The sequence below is a fragment of the Falco rusticolus genome, chromosome Z (assembly GCF_015220075.1).
Source record: "Falco rusticolus isolate bFalRus1 chromosome Z, bFalRus1.pri, whole genome shotgun sequence".
NCBI classification, from domain to species: domain Eukaryota; kingdom Metazoa; phylum Chordata; class Aves; order Falconiformes; family Falconidae; genus Falco; species Falco rusticolus.
Genome location: NC_051210.1, coordinates 44,417,271 through 44,441,520, shown reverse-complemented (window position 1 = coordinate 44,441,520; position 24,250 = coordinate 44,417,271). Strand labels below are relative to the sequence as shown.

The 24,250-nt window shown below is 40.7% G+C and overlaps 1 protein-coding gene across 5 annotated transcripts in view; it reads right to left on the bottom strand.

Annotated features, from left to right (window-relative positions):
- The window catches only part of PRUNE2 (prune homolog 2 with BCH domain), a 144,457-nt gene extending 132,312 nt beyond the window's left edge, over positions 1-12,145 (bottom strand). For all 5 annotated transcript variants that reach the window (XM_037373799.1, XM_037373801.1, XM_037373800.1 and 2 more), the window contains exon 1: positions 12,047-12,145. In XM_037373799.1, the coding sequence (XP_037229696.1) occupies positions 12,047-12,082 (36 nt within the window). In that variant the 5' untranslated portion in view covers positions 12,083-12,145. The remainder of the gene's footprint in view (positions 1-12,046) is intronic.
- Positions 12,146-24,250: the final 12,105 nt, after the last annotated feature.

The window sequence follows — 24,250 nt, the reverse complement described above, 5'->3', positions numbered from 1 at the left end:
AGGATAAACATGAACTAACGCTACCAGAACTGAGATTACTCTGTGTTTTCACCACTGTAATACAGAGCAGGACTTGAATTTCTAACCTAATAGGAAAGTTGCAAGGCATTTGACAGCAAGAATAAAATCTCAAGTTCTACAAGACAGTTGGAAGGGGGGCCAGGCAGGGGGTGGAGGGGGGCCAGGAAGGGGTGGAACTGGGGGAATCGACAGAAAGCCTGAAAGTTTTCTCAAGCAATGGTTTCTGCCTCCATAGACAACCTGGTAAAAAAACACATTCAAATTATTTTATGTGGGGACAGATACAGAACACAGAAAGGGCATACAAACTGTTTCCGTAACAAGTAAGCCACATACTTTAACTTGTTCCATTTCCAAGAAACAAGATCTCAGCATTTTTAGTCAAACAGATTTCACAGCCTTCATACTTACCTAAACTTCATTTTCTCTATCATTTGTGTCTTATTTAGAACCTGTAAATAATTTATCTTTTCAGACACGAGATTGTAACGAACCCAATTCTCACACAGTGAGGGGGAGGGCTTAAGTTGATGGCTGGTTTGCTTTGGTTTGTTGTTTTCTTTTTAATGAAGGCTCAACACTTTGATATTGAGACAGGCTCATGCCAACAACTACAGCACGATGGAAAAATGATCAACCAAAGACTTCAGACCCAGCCTCAGAAATCCCTCTTTCACAGTGCAAAAGCTGCCAGTTGAAAACTGCAACGATTTTGAGAGGTGAACAAATAGCTGCTAAGATTAGATCACTTAACTCATTTTCACATGTGATCTAAACCAGAATATGAGCCCATGTCTCTGAAGATGAAAGACTAGAATTCTAGTCTGCACCACTCTCATCCCTGGAGAAAATGCTTTAACTCACAGTTATGCCACCCTTCCAAAGAATATGAAGTCACTGCCTTTGCTTGCTCTTCCTGAAACAACCAGTGCTGAATTTCTAGCGTGCATGAAATTCTCAAGGGAGGGAAAAAATTCCACATAGTATCACGGAACTGGTTTTATAAGGGTTTCTGTATCTAGCCTCTTGGAATATGCAGAAAGCAAAGCCACCCCATACCTCTTCCTCTCATATACAAAACAACATTTATGTAACAAATATTCAAGGTGCATTATTGTAAAGCTGTTGCAGCAGCTGCACAGTTTATCTATCATTAGCCTCTACATTTCCACAATTTCACAAAGAGATAAATGCACACATTTCCCTGAGGGGTGGTAGAAGGAAGGTATTAATCTCTTACTGCAGACTATGCCTTACTGATACAATTCAGCCTATAAACCCCTCACAGACTGAACAAGTCAGTCATTCTGAAGAAAAACAATCTGTAATCAGGTAAACTTGAATTAAGTATTTTTTCTAGTGAAAAAAGTACCACAGCTACTATCTCAATTAACTCAAGAGAAAGGACACAGCTACGTGCGTGTTTTCAAAAAGAGGAAATTTTCTTTTCTGCACTGACATGATTTCAATTTAATGAGTAATTTCTATTTTTATGCTTGCTGAATTAAAAGACCAAAACCTCACAGAAACACGGAAACAAAACCAACAACAGAGAGAGGCCTATAGCGAATAGTGGTTTTAAATTTTTAGCTGGTCTTTTAGCTTGATAAGGCTATCCACTTCAAACACATATTAAAAAACATGCAGGAACCTAGCAGGCTAACCTTTCGAAGATTTCATACAGACCCGAACCTCTCAAACGCACAATACAGAGGTACATCACATAAAGCCACATGCTCTTCTAAGTTACGTCCATGCTCAGGATACAGTCTCAATCTGTAAGAAAACTAGGTAAACATACATGAAGCTTCTGTGGACTGCATACATGCACAGTCAAACACCACGAGCACACTTTTCCAGCAAGTTAACCTATCACTGCACTCTGCCTGACTCAGCTGTAATCCAGCCAGCCCAGGAAAAGACACTGAGTGTTAAAAGCCTTGTTAAGTAAAAGAAAGGCTGCTGACTCAGTCAACTGATCATTTGCCAGCTGTCTATATTTAGGAGAGGCTGTCCCTCCAAGTGTTTAAAAGTTTACCATTTATCCTCACTTCACAAAGAGTCAAACGTATTCCAAATGGAGCAATTCTGCTTCTCACTTAAAAAAGGATAGCAAACTCAGAAGAAAAGTTCCTTTATTTCCTCCTATCCCACTGATAGCAGAACTGCATACAACGTTCACCAAGCAGAATATGCCTTCCTCTGACAGCACACCAGGTAGACTCTATGTCTCCACTGAGTCCCATGACCTATAAAAAGCACAGCAGTGTCTGAAGAAACAATTCAGAGGTTTCTTTTTTCCTACCAACTCAGCTTGGCTCAGGATTTTTTAATCACTATCGTACAAAAGCAAGAAAGTATTTCTTAAGTATAATTCTTACGCTCTTACCACAGTGTAGCACAATAAGATTAACTACTAGAGAAAAGGTCACTTCAGCATCATGGTCTGTCACTGAATCAAAGGCTGATTCAGCAGCAAACTCAGCGTCAGGTGCTGTATGAAGAGCTGCTTCTGTTATAGATTTGCTAATAAGTTAAGATTGATTGACTTTATTTGATTGATTATTTGATTTTATAAAATTATTTTATAGAATAGAAATATAGAAGGATAAGAAATATATTTTAATGAAACTTATAGTTGCACAGTAAAAGCTGCTATGAGATCCTCTGTACATCCCATACCAAGGCCAGAAGAATGGGCTAGAATCATTGTTAAAACTTAGGTAATAAGTTTAGGGTTTGAAACGTTTCTTTGTATTTGACCAGTCTTCTGTATGTAGAAGGTGTATTGAAATGTCAGAATATAAGATTAATGGAAACCGGGGAGAGTCGACTGGAACAGCTTGTAGTTACCTGCCAAGAAACCGTGAACTTTAGTAAAAGGTAATTCTGGCAGGGGGAGATCGCGACCACCGACTCATATACCACCTACCCAAATCGTACCCCAGACCCATTTCTAGACCTTTCTAAGCTCTACTGCGCAGAATCGGATATAGGAGGAGAATATGTTAATGATTTACAGGAAATATTATGATTATGTATGAAAATTTAATGAATATGTATGAATAAGTTCTATATATGGTGTCTGATTTTGAGACTTGGTGTGCGTTGATCGTGAGAGGACTCGCTCATGCACCCGGCCGTCAATAAAGAAGTGTCTGCTTATCTACATCACATTGGTGTCAATAAGTTCTTCATTCCGAGATTTCGGTAACACTTCCACACAGAAAACTAAACCAAAATCAAAACTGGGTCAATGTAGTGTGTCAATTACCAAAAGACATAAACACAATTATTGCTATCGAAGTACTGCAAAATGAAAATTTCTGAGATGGTACAAAACAGGTAAATCACATCACGTATACTGCAGAACCTCACGGTGCTCTAGAAAAAATTTGATGTGAGGAGGCTTAGCAATAATAAATTGGGGCTAGAGGAGAATGTACAAAAGCAGGTTATGACTGTGCAAGATGGAACTGGGCCAGTGCATTAGGTCTTTTAGGTCTATTACACATTATTCAGTTACTATTAAATGATACAGTAAACAAGGAAAGAGAACTGTCTGACATCATGCAGACGTCATCATTTTTCTGAAATGTTCCTAACCTTTTCACCGTCCGTCCTCTGTCCTCACCACTGCAAAAATGTATTCCTGTCTCATCAGGACAAGTAATATCATCCCACTTGTTAAGGACCTGTCCAACTGTTGCTGGCACCTGGCCCTCTTGTTCAGAAAAAAAGGACAGAACAGGAACATAATCAAGTCATTTAAACCCTGAGCCTGATCTTCCTCGGGACTCCTGGCAAACGGGACTTTGGTGCTGCTCCAGTCCTGCCCCTTTCACAGCAAAACCCCCCACCTTCTCCCCACCGCCCTGGCACACTCCCACCACACACTCCGACAGCACAGCTAAAGCTGAGCTTTTGCTCCCTCTCCTTTTACTGCGCCTGTCTCTCACAGGGAGACACGTAACACATATTGTAGGGATTAACAAAACCATCCCACCCAGCCCTCCAGCCCATAATCTTGGCATGTTCAGTTTAGACACACACATCCTGGCCATTGCAAAGTCCCACAGCTTTTTTTTTCTCATCAACCTCTCTGATCTACCCTCACAGACAACACTTCAGCTATCATTACCTGATGGTTTAATCACATAAATGTTATTTGGCTTCAGCAGAGGCAGGCTGGCAGTTTCCAGAAAGATGCCGTGGAAAACCTTCCCCTAGTCTGTGGCTCTGACCCTCCCATATTGGCTTTGTCCACAAGCCTCTCTCCCCTGGCTCTCCTTCCTCCAACACATCAAACAGAATCCCTTAACTACACTTTGAAACCTTTTCAAACCTTCCTCCACTTCATCTACCATCTCCTATTCAATAACAAAATGCTAACGTTTAGCTCCAGCCAGTCAATGGCAGAGGAATGGGAAGAGTAATCACATCTTCTCATTTCCTCCTGTGTAGTCCCTAGGCTTAAAGACGTGCTTCCAAACTTCCCCATCTTCCTTTTTCTAACTCCTACTCAAAGCTACCCTTCACCAAATAGGTTAGGATACATAAAAGTTACCAAACCTACCAACTACCATCCTACTGCTACTCTGGATTCATCTGCTTCCTCCGACATGTTTTCCAACTTACAGCAGACTCATTAAGACAGGGATTTAACGGATATTTTTTCAAGTATTTGCATAGCACCCAGCACCACAGGATGCTGGTCAATACTACAGTACCACACTTAATAGGGTAGCGTGATACCCTAGTAAACTGACATACACTGCACTTAAATGCCTTTGGAACTCATTTCTGGGTAGACAAATGTACAAAGCATATCAACTATGCATGCAATAATTCAACACCCAAAAAGTTCTTCAGGATAGAATTTGGCTTAATCTTGATTAATCTGATGTACTTCACCTCTTCCAATGGAAAATTCACCAAGACGTGCTTTATTCTTCCATTTCCTCTCTCTCTCTCTCTCTTTTGGGGTTGTTGGTTTTTTGGGGGTTTGGGGTTTTTTTTTTTGTTTGTTTGTTTGTTTTTGTTTAAAGGGAGAAAGTATCACTGCACCAGAGACTGATGAAAGGCAAGGTATGTAAGCTACCATCTAAAAATGTTATTTCTGTCCTCCAAACACAAGAAAATCCATGGGGCGCAAACATTTTTAATTCTCAGCTTCTGCTACATGTTTGTAGTCTGTCTGGCTTTAGTGGAACTGTAAAAGACTATCGAATCACCCAATATATTTTCCTTACAGCTGTAGGTTGTTTTTCTACATAGTTTACAAACATTTGTCCAATTCAGGGTTTTATTTCGGTTTGCTTTTATGCAGGGGCATCCTCTCCTTCCTCTGGGAGACTTCTGTCCTAGCTAAGAGACCTCATTTTCAGGAATATACTCCTGTTATTAAGCCTCTGCTGACCATTTTGCAATTTCTTATTTATACCTACGTATATGAATGAATGATTCCTTCTCTGCATTGCTTTTAGTACCCCATAGATCCAGACTGCTCTCATGCCTCAGCTCAGCAGTAATTTAATCAAGCTTCATGTTTTGTTCATTTTTATTTCCCTTGGAAGTCAATTCTTTAAATCATTTAGTTATGACTCTCTGAAATCTTCCTGCAGTTAAAAAATATTTGTGTTTATACAGTACCCAAAACAGAAGGAAGCATGGCACTTGAAATTGCATAATGATGATGAAAAAGAGACAGCGTAAGTCTACAGGAAGGACATCACACTACCTAATAAAGATGTGTATGTACAAGCATACAAAGGCCTATTACTACTTTACTATGGGATATGAAGACTGTATCCCAAATTTGCAGGTTTTAACATTTGTATCACCCTACAAGCATGTCTTACATGCATTACAGTGACACTCCCATCTCCACCTTCCTACATTCGTGCTCTCAGATTTTTCTCCTCATGTTGAATGTATATTTGGAATTACCCCTCAAAAGAATTTCCTAAAGTATTTTTCTAATCACTCATCTCTGCAAGCCCTTTAGCGTTACTTTATCTGCTCAGCACAGCTCACACCTATTCTTTGTTTAAATAATTACCTCATATTATGTTAGAGCATAATATGTTTGCTCTTTTTTCCACATTACTGATAACCCTGACTCAGAAGTTCCTGCTGCAGAGTACATGGTTTCTTCTGACTGATCTAAGGAACAAAAGGTTAATCAACTGTTAAAACTCTGATTCTGCAACATTTTTAGACATAGGTACAACTTACACATGCCAGTTTTCCGACTGAAGTCAATATCATTACTCATACTCTTAATTCCGTACATACTGTAAGTGCTCTGCTAAATGGAGTCAAGTCCCCTGTGTGCTCCTGGATTAATGCAAAGAAGATACAAGAGAGCCTAAGACTTGACTATTTGTTTTAATGCTTGAAAGCTCTTTTACCCCTCTGCCTGGAGAAGTTCAGCTATTTCTGGGAAAGTAACTTCTGCTTCACTTCTGTAATGTCTTTCACCTCCCATAAAGCCACCACTTTATTCCCGCTAAATCAAATATTATTTTCAAAGTAACCACTGCTTATCATTGGTAACAAAAGTCCAGAGAGCCAAATAAAAGGCAATACAAATGTAAGTGACTCAGCTTCTTTTTAAACTGCAGTCACATCAATCTGCTCAAGCCATGCCATCATCACTAACTGTTCTTTGAACTTCCTTGCCTCAGAAGCAAGCGCAACATTAATTTTCCATATCTATCAAAGCAACGCCTTGGAAGCCTTTTTTATTATTCTCGAGGGCATCTCCCAGGTCATGGGCCTGGCCCTCACTTTGGAAAATGTCCGGTCACACAGTCCAATATTTCTCTGGGCACGTCTGCCTGAGGACATAATTCCCCATTTGCCCAGTGTATTATTCTGCCAGGTGTAGTGCTGGTCTAGCATTATAGTCTCTTTTCTTATGGCAGCAAGGGATTAAGAGAACTTTTAAGTTTTAAGGGGGTTGGGTTTTTTTTTTTTCCAAATGCTGTTAATGTCTGAAGATGACACAGCATTTAGAAAGATTATTTCCCCAGCTAATCTGCTGTTCTCTGCAGAGAGAGAGCCATCTTTCAATTGCTAGTTTGAAACAATTTGCTGCAGTATGTGGATATCTCAGTATTATCTGCACATCAAGCCCTTTCCAGGGCTCTTTCTGTTCTCTGACTTCCCTGAAGCCAGCATATGAAGCCTTGGGCTCTCCATTAGGCACAGACTTAAGGCCAGGGAAAAGGTACTGGCTGGCAGCCTTTGTCTCAGCATCTCTCGTGAGGAATTCTGTCAAATTGTATTTATTTCTTTATTTACTAAATTCTTGCAGCTTCGTTTTTGACAGAATGCCTTGATTTAACTTCTCACAGCCATTCAGCTTCACTGCAAACAGTCTGAAGCACATGAGATTACTTGAAAAACACTACCTCATGCAGCACACAGTACTTCACATCAGAGAATAACAACAGAAATTTCTGAATTTTTACTTCCCTATTTAACTGCCTTTAACATTGTGCTAATCATTCTGATAATCATTCTGAAATTACGCCACTGAAGCCTTAAACTTTTGATTTATTTTTCTAATGAAATTACACAAAATTATGTATTGACTGATCAGTCACTGTTCTCCCACTTGAGAGAGTCTAACCCAGAGAGAGGCAGACTGAATTACCACCAAACATATCAATAATGTAACATACTGGAGAAGAGACAGCAAGGTTTTGTGAATTATGGCATTTTTGTACAAAATCTTCTAAAGTTCTTTGAATAATTCAACAAGCATGCAGAGAAGGACATGCTAATCAATGCATGGGTCTCCAAAAATATTATTGAAAAGTTTCTTGGAGGCTAGTAAAGAAACTAAATCACAGAAGAAAAAGGGGGCGTACTCCTCTCATGGCACTGTAAAGAACAAAAGGTCAGGAAACAAGGGAGGGGAACAAATGATCCATTTTCACAATGAAGGAAAAGTATCTGTGAGGATTCTCCACAAGGATATGTGCTGTTCTTCATATCCATAAATAATAAATCATATTACTTCCAGTAGGACAGGCAGGCAAATAATGAGGTGACAAAAGCTGCAGACATTACTACTTTATTCAGGAGAGCCAAATCTGAAACTGGCTACAACAGCTGTAGAAAGGACTCAGACACTGAGGGACTGGGTAATAAAATTGTAAATGGAAATGAGGGCCATGAAGCGCAGACTAAAGAAAACGTGAGGAAACAACTTCACCTCCATTTTTAACTATATTTAGGTACCGTTCACAGTCAGACGGGCTTTAAAATGGGTATTACAAAGCAGAAAAAACCACCATGTATTCCTTTTAAATGACACTCTGAAAGCATCAGAAAAATGTTTTCTGACAGTAAAACAGAATAAGCAATAATAGAATAAGTAAGCAGAATACCAAGAACCCTCGAGAAAATGGAAAAAACTGAAATGTTGTTATACTGCTGTCTAAGTCTGTTACGTACTCATGGCTTAAATACAGCAGGCAGTTCTGGGCTCCACAACTTTCAAATTATTAATAGAATTATATAATCTTCAGAGAGAGGCCACCAGTATGAGCAGAGTGATAGAACAGTGCTCACGTAAGAAGGAGCAACAGAAACCCTTAAGCTTAGAAATTCTGGGGAGAAGAGAAGGGGGATATGGTAATACTTAACTAAACACAATAGAAAAAGTGAACAAAAAATACTCATTCAAGGAATAAGAACCATGGAACACCCATTAAAATTTTTGGGCAGATGTTTGAAAGCAAACAGGGATATTGCCTCACTCAACAGAACAATGATAAAATTTTAAAACTCACCATCTCAGGGATTCTGTGGAAGCCAAAGCTTAAGCTGATTTTTACAAAATCCAACAAAACAAACCCAAAACATAGCCAAATGTGTGGAAGATGGCTTTAGCTGTGGCTAACATAGTAGTTCAGATATATATTATGATCTAAGCTTTCAACATCCGATCAGCAGACCTATATATTCTACTGCTTATAATTCTCCCTTAGACAAGACAGAACGCTTGTTTCAAAGGACCTTTGGTCTCACCTAGTCTCACCTACTCTCACATTATTACTAGACTTGGGAAAAACTTGAGAAAAACTTGCAGGACTTAACTGTAAATGCCCAAAAATGTCAGTATAGCATCTCTTATACTCTGCCATGTTTTGCCTTCTAAAATTGATCCCCCTCGATTTTACATAGAATATATTTAACAATGTTAAAAATCAGTACTGAAAATTATTGAGAATGTTCTATGACTACAAGAAAAGTCAAAAAAGCAAAATTCCTTCTTCTTAAAAGAAAGAATAGCCTAATGGAGACTTTGTTTTTAATAGATAACATGCACAGGATTTTCCCCTCTAACAGTCAATGAAGATACACCAGAGACTTAGAAAACAAAAAATGCACAAGCCCTTTGTGTGGTACTCTGAGACTAAAATTTGCTCCATGTGGAAAAACAGTCTGTTTAATGTTGTGGCTGGAGCCAGACCCAAATGAATGATGAAGCATTTGCAGTAATAGGTTCTCCTGCGCACTCTGGATCAATTGTTCTTCCAGAGCTATTGTTCATGAGTAAAGAAAATGCTCCTTTACTCACACTGAGTAGTACTCATGTAGCCAGTGCACCACACTCAGTTTCACCTAGTAAGATTACCTATGGCATGAAATACTAGCACTGTAAAACTGGCATCATCAGCCCTCTGAGGCACAACTGTAGGGCTTTAGCATCTTCCACAGATACGGCTGCAGTAGCACAGCAACACACAGCAGCTCGTTAGTTATGAGCCATTCACCCACTTATCCAGGCTGCTTTATCCTAACAGTGTCAAACCAAACACAGCTCCTTGTTTGCCCTCAACTCAGCCTTGTATGCGCCAAGAAAGTTTCCCCCAAAAAAGCTTGACCAAGCAGGAAGGAAAACGCATCATCGGCCTCCTGTGTTGCAGAATGCAAATATTCAGTTACTCTGGATTACTTTTTTCGGACTACTGTGGTGCAAAGTAAATTGGCAAACAGAAGTCAACCTGTAAGATTTTTTTTTATAAAAATCTGTTCTGAACTGAACACGCTGGTGCTCAGATGCTTCTTTCCCAGTCATGCTCAGCTGACATGGCCATACAATGAAACACTGTGGTCAGAGTGACACTTTCCCCGCAATATTCCTCCTGCTCCAAAACACGTTTTTCTCCCACAGTTCAGAAGGTACAAAGAAAAGTCTGCATTTCTTTTGAAAAGCCACACAGAAATAAAAAGGGCTACTGTTCAGTTGCTGTGCTCACCTAAATTACACAATATTATCTATTATCCATGGGACTCTTCAGATTATAGCTTTCCAGACAACTCCTTTCTGATTATCAACAGCTATTCAGAAAGAGTAACGCAATATTTGCTTTTAGTAGTAAAATCAAGTTGCTCTTACTGCCTACCATTTAGTAATGATGCAAGGGGACCGCTATCTTAGCATAATTGTCTATGAAGTAAGACCACTTTTGATGTAGTTGAGCAGGAACCTGGTCAAAACCAAACCTCCAGTTCAGATGCTGCAATATATGAAATGCTGATGTGAAAATGTATTGTTTCTAACTGCGCCATGTAGTATCTTTAACAGGGCTATCAAACTTTAGACTCTTTACATGAAAACGTTAGGGAAACACTAAAAACTCCTAAAAAATACATAGCAAAATAAGTTAGCTGGCATGTGACCAAGATGACGTGCCTTGTGTTTACCCTTAACATTTGTCATTGCAGTTAAAACACAAAGGGATTCATTTTCTCCTCTATTTTGCCAGTCCTCTCAAAAATGCCTTAATTACCTGATTTTCAACATACACATGAAAACAAAAGATGGTATAACAAACCATCCTTTAGCAATCACTGCATACAGAGAATGATGGCCACTGGCGAAAGAGGATCTTTCCTCTTTTTTTGACTTTTATGTTCTATGTGAGAGTTCTATGACTGCTCATGCTCCAGAGATTCCCAACAGGTCTATGAAACTGGGAAGGCCCTACACTTCTATTTATCAAAAATGAAGTTTTACTTTCATTTAGTTACCTACAGCAACTCTCTAAAGGGTGGGGAGGGGCCCCTGCAAGCACATAGGTCCCAAGCGCCGAAAAATACAGGGCAAAACTAGTAGCCACAGCATTTTTTTTTCTTCCCCCACAAACCCATTATTAGTTCTATAACCGAATATACTTCTTAGAGCTGGGATAGCTAGCAGAAGCGCAGGCTGCCCACCAAAGGTAACAACTGTAAAACCAGTTTTGCACAGAAAACCAGCCTTCACAATTGGAAACGTGCTGGCCTAAGACCATCTTGGTCTTAAAAGCATCCTACTTTTGCACTGCACATTAAGTGAAAAGAAAAGCACACACTCTCTGGGGCCAGATTATCAGTAAGCAAAATTAATGCTACCGGCAGGGTCACTGGTGAACGAGATCTCTATATGCCTGGGATTCCTAACAAAGTACTAACTACTTACGCCAGGCAAGACACAATTACGGAGCTGGTCCTTCATCACCTTTATGTATTCCTCAGTCATTTTAAGTCTTGCTTGTGCAAACTTATCCCCTACTCCTCGTAAGATTTAGACCACAGAAATTAGTTTTCAGTGACCTCCGATAAAATTTTTCCCCATTCTGCTATGCAACTTGATGCGTCTGAAAGTCAAAGCAAATGCGCAAGTAACGCCAAAATGGCACGCTGCCACCCCCCACATGCCGCTCAAATACGAGTTCGCATGCAGGCGAAGCACAGCATTATTCAGCAATAACTAGAGGGCAGGCAGGTGCGAGAACAAAACGCACCCCCAAAACGCGCCCCGGCCGATGTGGAGGTCACCGGCCCCATTCCCTCCCCGCCGCCCGCCCCGCCGAGCAGCGCCGAGGACGGCAGCGCTGCTGAAACACTCCCGAGAAGTTTTCGGGAGCGCCCGGGGTGCTGCGCCCGGGGCCACGGCGACAGAGGCCGGCGCCTGCCGCTGCCGGCAAGTCGGGCGAAGCCGGCGCCCGCCGTGACTCACCAGCCCGGCGCGGGCGCGCCGCAGGAACTCCTCCATGGCCGCCCCGCAGCCGCCGGCCCCGCGCTGTGCCCGCGCCGCCCGCTACGCAGCGCGGCCCCGCCGCGCGCCCCGCCCCGCCCCGCCCCGCCCCGCCCCGCCCTGCCCGCCGCGGGCGGTGACGTCAGGCCGTGCCGCAAGGGCCGGCGCGGAGCCCCGCGGAGGGGCGAGCTGGGGGGGCGGCACCCCGAGCGACGGGGCCGCGGCTCCTGCCGGTGTGCGCAGCCGGCCGGGCCCTTCGCGTGTTTGCGGGAGCCGGGCGGCCCCGGTGAAGGCGCCCCGAGACCCGCCGCAGGGTCTCAAAGCAACAGGTGCGGGTCGGTGGCCGCGGTGGGCCCGCGGGCGGGGGTCGCGCCGTTTCCCGTTGTACAGGTGGCAAAACTCAACAGCGGGAAGCTGGAGGGCGCCGGGGTCAGGCGCAGCCACCGTGCCGGGGTCCCCTTACGGCGGTGGCACAGGGTCCGGGGAGCCCTGGCGGGCACAGCCGAGGCTCCGGCGACGCTGACCTCTGCTTCGGAGCCGGGACCCTCAGTAACCGCCGGTGCCCACGGCCACGTGTGTGGCTCACCAAGGCGCCTGCCGGGGCAGCCCGCCATATGGGGGGGCCGAGCGCCATGTCGCAGCGCGGGGGTCCCCGTCCCGGGTGGGCGATGTCAACGGAGGGTCGCGCCGTGAGCGTGGGGTGGACCGGCCTGCCCGGCGCGCCCGGCGCTCGCCCCGCACCCGTGCGTTTCCTTTGCCCGCTACGAACGGCTCCATTCGAGCTGTGCCTCGCGGTGGGGTTTGCGGTGGCTGAGTATTAATAAGTTCAGTGCTGTGAGATCTGGGATTTTTTTTCTCTTCTCTATTATTTTACAGCTCATCGAAGGTGTTACTGTAAAAGCTGAAGTTTTTCATTATTGCTTCCTTATTAACAAGCTTTCTTATAAGTGTAATTCACTCATTGGATTTGTTAATTCTTTCACGATACCTTGGAGATCCTGTTACTGAGTCGCCTGTCGTGCTCCATCTACTCTGCCTAGTCTGTGTTCCAGTTCCAAAGTCTTCTGGGGAACAGAAAAAAAAACCCAAACCCGAATCCATATCACAACCGTTTAAAACTGAAAGGTAAATCTTCATCAAAATATTTGAGTGGACTGAAGCACCATACAAATGACATGAAGCAAAGTATTGTGAATGACAGTGTTCTGCAGGAAAAATTGAATTCTGCTACATTTACTGGAACATTTCTTCTTCTCAAACACATTAGTGTGTTTCAGAACTCTATCTGGATTTGGGTTTTCTTGTTATTCTGTACAAAACTAGGTCTTTTGAAAGATTACAGGTTTTGCACAGCATATTCTTATACCTGTAACTGAAGATTGAAACTGAAGTATTGCAATAAGAATTGCTGTGTAATTTGAGATACAGAGTTGAGGTCTACTCAAAACACTTTGCCAAGTAAGAAATCAATATAACCTTACAAAAAAGGGAGTAAAGTATATGTCTCTTTTCAGCAAAGTCTGCAAAAAAGATAAAAAAGAAATAAAATCCAGCTTGCTACAGCAGCTGAACTGAAGTTTAGGAAACAGATGCCTAAAGGGGTCACTTTTGCTGTGTACGTATTAAAAGTAAATGACGTCAGAAGGCAGACTCTGAACAGCAAATGGAGAAGAGAAAGCTGAATTTGCTAAAGCAGTAAAGTTGTGTTCTATGCCTCATGCCAATAAGCACGCTTACTCCCATGTACTGTAAACAAAGCGTTTTGACTAATTACTTCTTCATGCATCCAATTAGTAGGTCTCTGCATGTGACTATGGGCAGAGTCAGTGAAGATACCTTTATGCTGTAATACCCGAGTGGTCTTCTGCCGGGCTTAGAAGAAGCTGGTGGATTCTTTGTGATTTACATGCTGGCAATCCAGAGACGGCCCCAGTAATGCTGTGTTGAAAGCAAAGCAGAATGCACCTGAGCTCACTGAAAATCTTTGTAAGAGATATCTATTGAAACTGTATTTTAAACAACTTTTTTGCCTCCATAATTATTGTATGAGTTAGATATAATTAATTATTCATATACTATTGTGCAAAACCATGAACAGAAAGCTAGTCTGTGTGTCTGCTTAATATTTTATAGAAATTCCTTACCCTGATTCTCCTCTTTTCTACCTGACTTCCAGCCACTAAATTACTTCCACTTTACTGAAGCTTAAATTATAAATGAATTGGGACCCAGATTATTTTTTTTTATTCATCTTTCTGAAGTAGCTAAACAAAACCAATTCACAGTCACCCAGGAACTCTTCCTAAGGGGTGTTCTTCCCTTCATGTGTGTAACATAATTCCTGATGAAATCAGTGGGAATCATGTATGTGTCCCAAAGTGAGAGTTTAATCCATATCTCATTCACAGAATTGAATTATTAAAAAATAGACTTGTTCAATAATACTGAATTTCTGCTTGTTCATAAGCACATTTGCAATACCTCTTGTCACACTGAAGAGATTTAGCTTGTGAACTATGAGTCTGGCTTTCTATGTTTTTGTCGTTTTGATAATGCAAATGCAAATAATGTCGTACTTCTGAGAGAGTATGTTTTGGAAGTGCATGTTTCTCTATTCATGTGGGACAGTTCATTTTTTAATTTCAGCCATTATCAAAGCACTCAGGAGTATATAATAACTTTGTGTATCATTCTTCTGTGTCCTAAAAAACCTGTAGCTCTGGTGATTATGAAGAAAGAGAATGCCTCACACTACAAGACCTTTTAAAACTCTCCTTTCATCTTCCTCGTGACCATCCAGGGAAAAGTAATTTGCATCATATACAAAGTATCCTAGTAAAACCTTATATCCTCATGCGTACTATGCGATACCAAACAGTGCAGGCTTTTGTGATCTTCCATGGTTTCTGTTTCATATCCATTGTATTTATTCTTCAGGCATACGGTTGAGACTGGTTTTATTCCATGTGATGGAGAAGCAAAACCAGAGAATACCCGTGCCTCAGGAAAATTCAGATCTGAACCTGTAGCTCAACTTTACAATTTAGCGAGGAATTTGAAGAGCTGTCATATACAGCTATCCAGTGGTTTAGTATTTGTATCATAAGTAGTGTTAAAATAATGTGGTAGTTTGACCCTGGCTGAATGCCAGGTTCCCACCAAAGCCACTCCATCACTCCCCTCCTCTGCTGGACAGGGGAGAGGAAATACAACAAAAGACTCATGGGTTGAGATACGAACGGGGAGATCACCCGGCAATTGCCATCACAGGAGAAACAGGCTCAGCTCGGGGAAATTAGTTTAATTTATTACCATTCAAATCAGAAAAATGCCTTCCACCCCACCCCTCCTTCTTCCCAGGCTTAACTTAACTTAACTCCCAGTTTCTCTGTGTCCTCCCCACAAGTGGCTCAGGGGTACGGGGAATGGGGGCTGCTGTCAGTTCATCACACGCTGCCTCTGCCTCCCCTTCCTCCTCATACTCTTCTTCCTGCTCCAGCGTGGGGTTCCTCCCACGGGAGACAGGTTTGCACAAACTTCTCCAACATGAGCCCTTCCCATGGGCTACAGTTCTTCACGAACCGCCCCAGCGTGGGTCCCTCCCATGGGTGCCGTCCTTCAGGCCCAGCGTGGGTCCCCCGTGGGGTCACAAGCCCGGCCAGCAAACCTGCTCCAGCGCGGGCTCCTCTCCACATGGGGCCACAGGCCCTGCCAGGAGCTGCTCCAGCCTGGGCCGTCCCCAGGGTCACAGCCTCCTTTGGGCACCCACCTGCTCTGGCGTGGGGACCTGCATGGGCTGCAGGTGGGGATCTGCTCCACCATGGACCTCCACGTGCTGCAGGGGCACAGCCTGCCTCGCCGTGGGCTGCACCACGGGCTGCAGGGGGATCTGCTCTGGCACCTGGAGCCCCTCCTGACCCTCCGTCTGCACTGACCTCGGTGTCTGCAGTTGCTTCTCTTGTATAGCTTGACTTGTCTCTCTCACTGGCACAGATAGATATTTTTTTCCTCTTAATATGCTGCCCAGAGGCATTGCCGCTGTCGCTGATCAATTTGGCCTTGGCCAGCAGTGGGTCCATCTTGCAGCCTCTGGCACTGGCTCTGTTGGACATGGGGGAAGCTTCTGGTATCTAGAAGCCACCTCTGTAGCCCCGCCACTATCAAAGCCTTGCCATGCAAACCTGCTATAGATAAACACTTTAACCGCATATTAACAATCACTTTAATGATAAACAAGGCTGAACTTCCCATTGCAGGAGTTGCTATACTACCACAGTAGGAATAACTATTTTCTGCACCGTGGAATCAAAACGTTACATGATCATTTCAATAAAAGAAGAAAAGAAAACCCCAGTACACAGCCATTAGCTATTGTAAGAGAACATTATTAAAGTATTTGAAAGGAAAAAGGTTATTTCACAAATTACTGAAGGAATAATTCTCTAGACAACTACCCAAAGAAACAAGAAAGACCAAAACAGCATGTAGCAGCAGCAGACTGACAGGCATTGACGCTGGCTCTCAAGCATTTTTATTTTCAGAGTCTCTCTATGGTTTCTGCATAAACCCATGAAAGCTGATACTTCTTTATTACAAGTTTTACCAACAGGACATGTACTTAAAGTCACAATTTATCTAGTCTTCTGGATCAAGCATCTTCACTTTCTATGAGGAGCAATGCATTTCCATGTTACTTACACTTCACAGTTTTACATTTTTCAATTACACTGGTCAACCTATAAAGATGGGCAGAAAGAAACCATTTCAAATATCAGAACACTCTTCTCCTCCAAACATGAAGACTGTTCATCAACAATGTGTAAAACCTTTACACTGTCAAAGCCTCCTGTCTTTCTTTAGAGCAAGTGGGCATGAAAATGGAGCCAATGCACTCAGTGTCCCTGTTGGACTCCTGGTTTGCCCAGTGTAAACCAAGTACTAGTAAGAAATTATGTTCTCCAAGGGATCATGGTTGTTTATTGAAGTACTTCATTCCCAACCATAAATTTCAAGGTGAACACTTTGTAACATTCCCTGTTGCTTTTATGAGATACTAGGTATGGTAAAAATGAAATTGCTGTTGCTTTCTCCTGAGAGACAGAGAAAGAGAAAGAAGCCCTGATTGGCTAGGAGATAACTCTGATACAAATATCTGCTGAGGTTTTCAAAGACCGAATGCATTAATCTCATTTTAGCTGTGAATAGCACGTAATTCTTCTGTTACAATAATTGTCTGTTATGTTCTTCCATGCAAAACTGAGTAGATACGAGAGTGCAGGTTTTTGAACCAAGGCTGGCTACTAACTCAAAGCAAAAAAGCACCACTGAATCAATACCAACAGTACTTTTCCCCCTAGGGGGGTTGAAACTAGATGGTCTTTAAGGTCCCTTCCAACACAGCCCACTCTATGATTCTATTCTGTGATTCTACTTGGAGGTATCCCAAACAATGGCTGATTGAATGGCTTGCTTAGTGGGAATGTACGGGCCAATAGGCACAGACAATAGAACTGCAGGTTTAGTCCCCTCCCAAACTCCAGTTTGTACCAACAAACCATGAAATAAAGTGTGAGAAGCCAGAATCCAGATTCGTCTCCCATTAGAACTAAGTCCATGGAAACCAAGTTCCCCGGTTGTTCATCAAATTTCAATAAAACTGAGCACTAAGACAGCTTGTTACAGAAGTCAACCTGCTGTGCTGCTGCCTCCTTCTTACGCCACTTACACGGAGAAATTGGACAAATTACGTGCCCCATGTGAATATATCCCTAACTGTTTAAATGATCAGTCTGCTAAGAGACAGAGTATTTTACTTCATTTGCAAAGCCTGAATATGTGGTATTTGTATTAAACTAGTCCCAGGTCAAAGAAGCAATTCTGACTGATGTGCTCAGCTTTGCAGGTTAAAGCTATTACCAAACCTCCCGCCCACCTACTCCTCACTTGGAAGTTAATTGAAGGAAATTTATTCCCATTACACTGCCATTCACTAGTGCTATTTAAACTAGGCAGAAAGTATGCTTCTAAGAGACAGTAATCCCTTTCAAAATAGGAGGAAAGGACATAAGCAATTTGACTTAAATCATTAACAGTCTTTGCTTCCCATGCACATGGTCAAAGTCCTTGAAGACAGATCTCCTTTCCCAGCAACTCCAGTCTCATGCCTTGGACAATAAGGTTTTATGCTGCAGTGAGCACAAAGTATTTCCAAATTAACTGTAAGAAAATTAAACCAGATAAGACCTTTGCTGCTTTATAGCTTACCATTAATCAATTGCATATAGTATGTTTTTTATTATTGACTTCTGAGTTGTTTAGCAAAAGTACACAAGGGAACATTCTTACTAATATTAGTTTGAATGCAGATAAAAAGAAAATAAGAATGTTCCTCAAATTTCGAATTAGAGAATATAATGTTAACAGAATATTGACTCTCTGACCATAAACCTAATTCTGAAACATATTACATTGAATATTATATTGGTTACTATCTGAAATCCAAAGAGTAATAGAAGTACTACTCATTTTGCAAGCTGACCAAAGTATGCAACTGTTCATCACAGATCAGCTATAAGTAATTTTTAAGTTAGAAACTACTTAATTAGTAGAGTATCATTATAATTTTAGTCAAATCTTCTCATTCCACAGACAAGTATCATAGCTACCTACAATTACTCTCCTAAAAAGAATAGTATAAAGCCAGTACAATTCTTACATTGAACTTTGAAATTCATACATAGTCAACAAATTCATAGGACCTCTGCCTCGAGGGAAATAGTGAACGTTTAGTAGATACGCTGGAGAGAGAGAGAGAGAGATATTATATATATATATTATATATATAAAGAGAGAGAGAGAAAGAGAGAGATGATAGTAGATAGATATGTGAGGAAGATGAAGAGTTTCTTTATCTCAAAGTAGAGGAGCATTTACTGTGAAGGTTCCAAATACTAGTAAAAATATTCTATATGATTAATAAAGTACAATAAAGAGCAGTCAATAGTTGAAAATCTCATGTTCTAAAGGGAGAAGGTTATCTGGGGGGAGGGGAGGAATTTACCTCTGACTTTTTTTTAAAAAAGGAAATCTGGTTCTTTTAATGAAGCATATAAATACAGCAGTAGCATTACAAAAGCCATAGTGATCTGAATATGCAAGTGAGCATAGTTCATGAATAGCTAATCTTGTTTCAGACAAAAAAAAGATTATGCCAGGAAAGACTGTAGAACTTGCAGTACACACAGTCATTCCTTTAAGTCTGAATGAATCTTGATGATTCTGTATACCTCAAAAAATTTCTGATATACATGCCCCATATTTTACAGGCTGGCATTCCAGAACACTTACCCCTACCTTTGCTGCGTTATGGTTACTCTGTGTACAGCTTCAGAACAAATATCAAAATAGCAAACATTGGTATTTAGACAACTCTTTTACTGCAGGTACACAATGACAAAATATAACCCAAACAAAGCTAGAAAAGTGAAACTGGGTAAAGTTTATCAGCTATTAGAAAAAGTAATTAAATATTTCGAAAAGCAGCTAAAAACTTCCATGTCTGCAAAGCAAATATTCTTGACAGATTAGCAGAGGACTGGACTGTTTACATCGACAGGCTATAACAGTATACAGTGATACTAAGATAACTCATTTGAAAGGTGGAAATTTTACTAATCATAGTAGGATGTAAAATTTGTAATTTGCTCCTCTCTGCAGAGCCAACTAATGCAGCAGAAGACTGTTTTTCTTAAGACTGTGGCTTTTAACTCTTCTATTAACTGTTTTCTAAACCACTGCAGCACATTTCCACTTTCATATATAGAATGAAATAGTAACTCAGCTGTTTCTATGTGACTAAACTGGGTAAAATTAAAATGTCAGCTTGGAAGAATTTAAGGAAATAGCTATTGTGTGGCATGCAAAGATACTAAGTTTTATTTAGCCTTAAACTTGGGGCTAAATTTCATCATAGGATCATGGGTTGGAAGGGACCTTAAAGTCATCTAGCTCCAATCCCCCTGCCATGGGCAGGGACACCTTACACTAGCCCAGGTTGCTCAAAGCCCTGTCCAGACTCACCTTGAGCACTTCCAGAGATGGGGCATCCACAGCTTCTCTGGGCAACCTGTTCAGTCATCCATCCATCATCCATCATGTCAATTGCAAGTTTTGCTAAGAATACCAGGAGCATCAGTATCATCAGATAAACCAGGAGTAAAGAGAAGACATTGGCAACACCTAACTACAATGTGTTTTATTCACTATACACATGGTTGTTAGCTGGAAAAAAGAGTAACAAATTGAAGCACATACAGATTATATGCAGAATATTCAAAAAGCTTGGTCATCATCTTCTGAAGATAATACTAAAGGAGACTTTTGGATCCATAGATTCCCGTTCTAAATGGATTGTGTTCTGTATGGCTGTAACTCAGTGTAGATGTTGAAAACTATTACTATCATTACTGAAGGACAGAGTTCTTGGACAGATTTCAAGTCACCATGAAATTCAGTTAACTTCTGAAGAGTTTCAACTGTTTACAAAGAGAAATGGTCTCAGATACATCCCATCACCTTTTTATCCTTTCCTGTGGAAAGATTTATTAATGTATTCCTGCAAGTATTTCAAATTATAACCAAGATTAAGTTCACACATAATTTCAAATGTAAGCTGACAGAAGGTGTTTTATACGATAGAGCTGGAGATCTCCATTCAGATTTATTGTAGCCCTTTCACTCATGGACTGATAAGATGACAAAGGATAACAAACCTGGCAATAGTGATGTTTCTTCCTGTGAGTATGTGATTCTCTGTCATGAGGTATGAGAGATAGCAATGTGTTCTGGCAAAGATGCAAGAAAGCTTCTACAGGTTCTACAGAACTTGATGCATTATGGATACTTCTTGCAAAATGCACAGCCAATGTCATATAACACCACCAGTGTGCTGTAAGTCCCCGTTCCTACAAGACAGTTCAGGTATGATTCCAAAACTCCACAGCTGGATGGTTTTTTTGATGAGGAAAGGCCAGAAAGCACATTGTTCTATGTTTTCATAAAGTGTCTGTAAAACATTATCCAAAGAGAAGCTTTGGTAATAACACTTTCTTTGTGGAATGCTGTTTATTTAATGACATTAAAGCATTTTCATTATCAGAATGTCTTTTGATATTCAAGGGGGGGGAATACGGCAAAAAGTGAATAGCTCCATGAGCAGCACAGAAAGCCAGATCAACGAAGTGTTTTCTGAGACTGGGTATATTTCCTTTGGAGGACTTCCTGGTGTTTCAATTCTACAGTCTGAGGACCTGATGGTTGACATAATCTGACATTTGATAAAGGCAAGTTCATCTTTGGCCTTAATTCCTCTCCCCAAGTTAAATATGTGGAAAATTCAAACGTTGTTGAAACTGATCAACGTTTTAAAAGTTATTACTGGAAAACAGTAACAGGCATGCAAGTTAACATTTCCAAAGGAAAGCTAGCTAAAATAGACCTTGTTTTGCCAAAAGTGTGTTAAGGCCTGCAAGTGCTTCAATCAGTAGTACACAATGGGGAAAAAACATTTGTCTACCATCGTTGTAACTTTAAATGCCCAGCCTCAAGGAACACATGCCTCTCCATGTGACTCATCTAACTAAAAGCAGCATTTAGTACAAGTCCCCTGCAATACTCTCTCTTTTACTTGCACTGCCTCAAGTTTGTATTATCAACGCTGAATAACATACTTTTTGGACAGTGTGAAACCTCTTCTGGTAGTTGCCGGGTGTGCTTTAGTCCTGAGAAAGGTGGAGCACAAAGGTAGCTAGGCTGTATACAATGTGTAAATATGGTTGTATGGAATCCAGCTGTGCCCGTGTGGCTTCTTGTTATTTTTACGTGAAAACCAAAGGAAACAAAAGGTTTGGAGTCTTTTCTGTTATTTTTGTTTTATATTTTTGAGCTTATCATAAACCCATGAGATTAATGCCAAGAGTTTTCCTTTATTTTCTGTTTCAGTAACAGTGTATCTTGTATTCAAGACTTAGATGTTTCAGCTAAGAATTCATACTGTAAAAATAACAGGCTTGGCCATTAATGATCATTAGTGTCACTACTAAGAAAAGATTCATGTTGGTGTTATTTATTAAAGCAATCAAAATGTGCTATTATGTTCCTAATTACAATATTTATTCAAACTCCCCTACTTACCCACAGTACAAATACAGTGCAAGCAGCTGTTGTAGAAGCTTCCCTGTGCAGCTTTGGGAATTACTTTTTCTTTCAACTGAGGACACTCCTTTTCTCAAAGGGAAAGAATAGAATAAATTGCACTGCAAAGCAAACACTCTGGTTTTGGATGCATGAAGTTGTATTAAGGATAAGACCTGCAGAAGCAGAGAAGTGACTAAAAATGGTGGTAGATCAAAAAACAGTCTGTTCAAGCTTCTGCCTTCAAACTCGCATATCATTATAAAAATAAGACATTAAAAATAAACAAACAAGCAAACAAAACTTTATCACTTGTAATGGAAATCACCCACAAGAGAAAATGACATTTCAAAACACTACAGAGTATCTTATTTAGTCAGGGCTACTTCCTTTTAGGAGATAAAGAACACCAGTATCATAATCTACCGAGATTTGGTATCATAAAGTCCTCCCCTAAGAGCTGAAATGAAAGGCTTATTTCACTATTATACAACACAGCAGCAGAAACAGATAAATACAAACTATCACACAAAATATCAAGACACAAACATGAATGTTTGATAGTTTCTTTTAAGAACACCAACTTAGAATATTAAAAAAAAATCTTCAATTCAGTGTCTATCAACTGTGCAATTTTCACTGAAGTATGAGCAATGTGTTTATTAAGTCGATATTATCATTTTCAAGCATTGTTAAGCAGAGACCACCAAGACAGGTAAGAAGGTATCATTCTTCCCTCCTCCGATGAAGCTCACCTTTCCAAAACCAAGAATGATCTTTTCCAGCAACTAAAGCCTAATATGGATTATCAGTTTCATCTGTCCTTTTGGTTTTAGGAAACACAATTTGATCATGTGCTTTTTCCAAAGCAAAAGACACAGTTGAAACACATCAGTAATGTCTTGATACATCATCTAAATTATTATTTGTTTGAAAAGACTAATGTTTTAAATATCTCAAAACACTTTAAAAATATAAAATGTCTAGGTCACTTGCCTGAGGGGAATTTGTAGCTGTGAGCAGAATTTCATTTAGTGATACTTTCCTATGGACAGAATACATTTTGTTAGCTACATCAGTATGTGCTTCTATGTGCATGCTCCTACTCAGATCTTTTGCTCTGAATTCAGCCTGTTCCTAAGTGACTGATGGATGATCTCTCTGTTTGGGTGTTTACTCGCTTCAGGAGAGAGGGAGAGAGTCCAGGATGCTTTTATGACAGTCCATCTTCCATTCTAAACCATAAAACTCAGATATAGTGAAATATATGTATTAGTTATTGGAATATTATTTTAGAAATAGAAAAAAAGGAGTAAAATTTACTTAGCAAACCAGTACAAATCTGTGGTGGGGTAGGGTTGCTCTACTTTCTTGGAGCAGACCTTTTTCATGGAAGTAAGAAAAAAGAGGTTATATAGTTAAGGAGATTATGAAGGAGTAAAACAGTATCCTCTATACCCTCACTTCCAGTATGTGTAACAAAACAAGAGAAAGATCAGATCTGAGGTTGTGCCCTTCTCATCCACTAACTGTATATAAACAGTGACTTCATAGTCACAAGATAATTGTAATCATAATGCTAACATGCAGGACAATTAAATATGCCTCAACAGGCATATTTATTTTCTGAGTACTGAGCTCAGTCTATTTACTTACACAGTGAGCAGTTCCATTCACTTTAGCAGGAATGTTTTTTGTGAGAAAGATTTACAGCCTGGAGAGAACTTTAAAATGCAAGTAAAGCACATTTAAAAAAGTGGTAATACTTACAATGACTAGTGGAACCAACATGGAGCCTAAAAAGAATCTTGTTGGCAAATCGCACTGTCATAGAAGAAATAACCACTGAGAATGAAATGTATGGGAGTCAGTTACAATCAGTGAATGAGGATGTCAGAACTCTGGAATCTTTAATCTTTGGAATAAGAAGCTTAAGCAGAATAAGCACATGTACTTCTATCATGACCCCCTGAATATCATAGTCAATTCACTTTT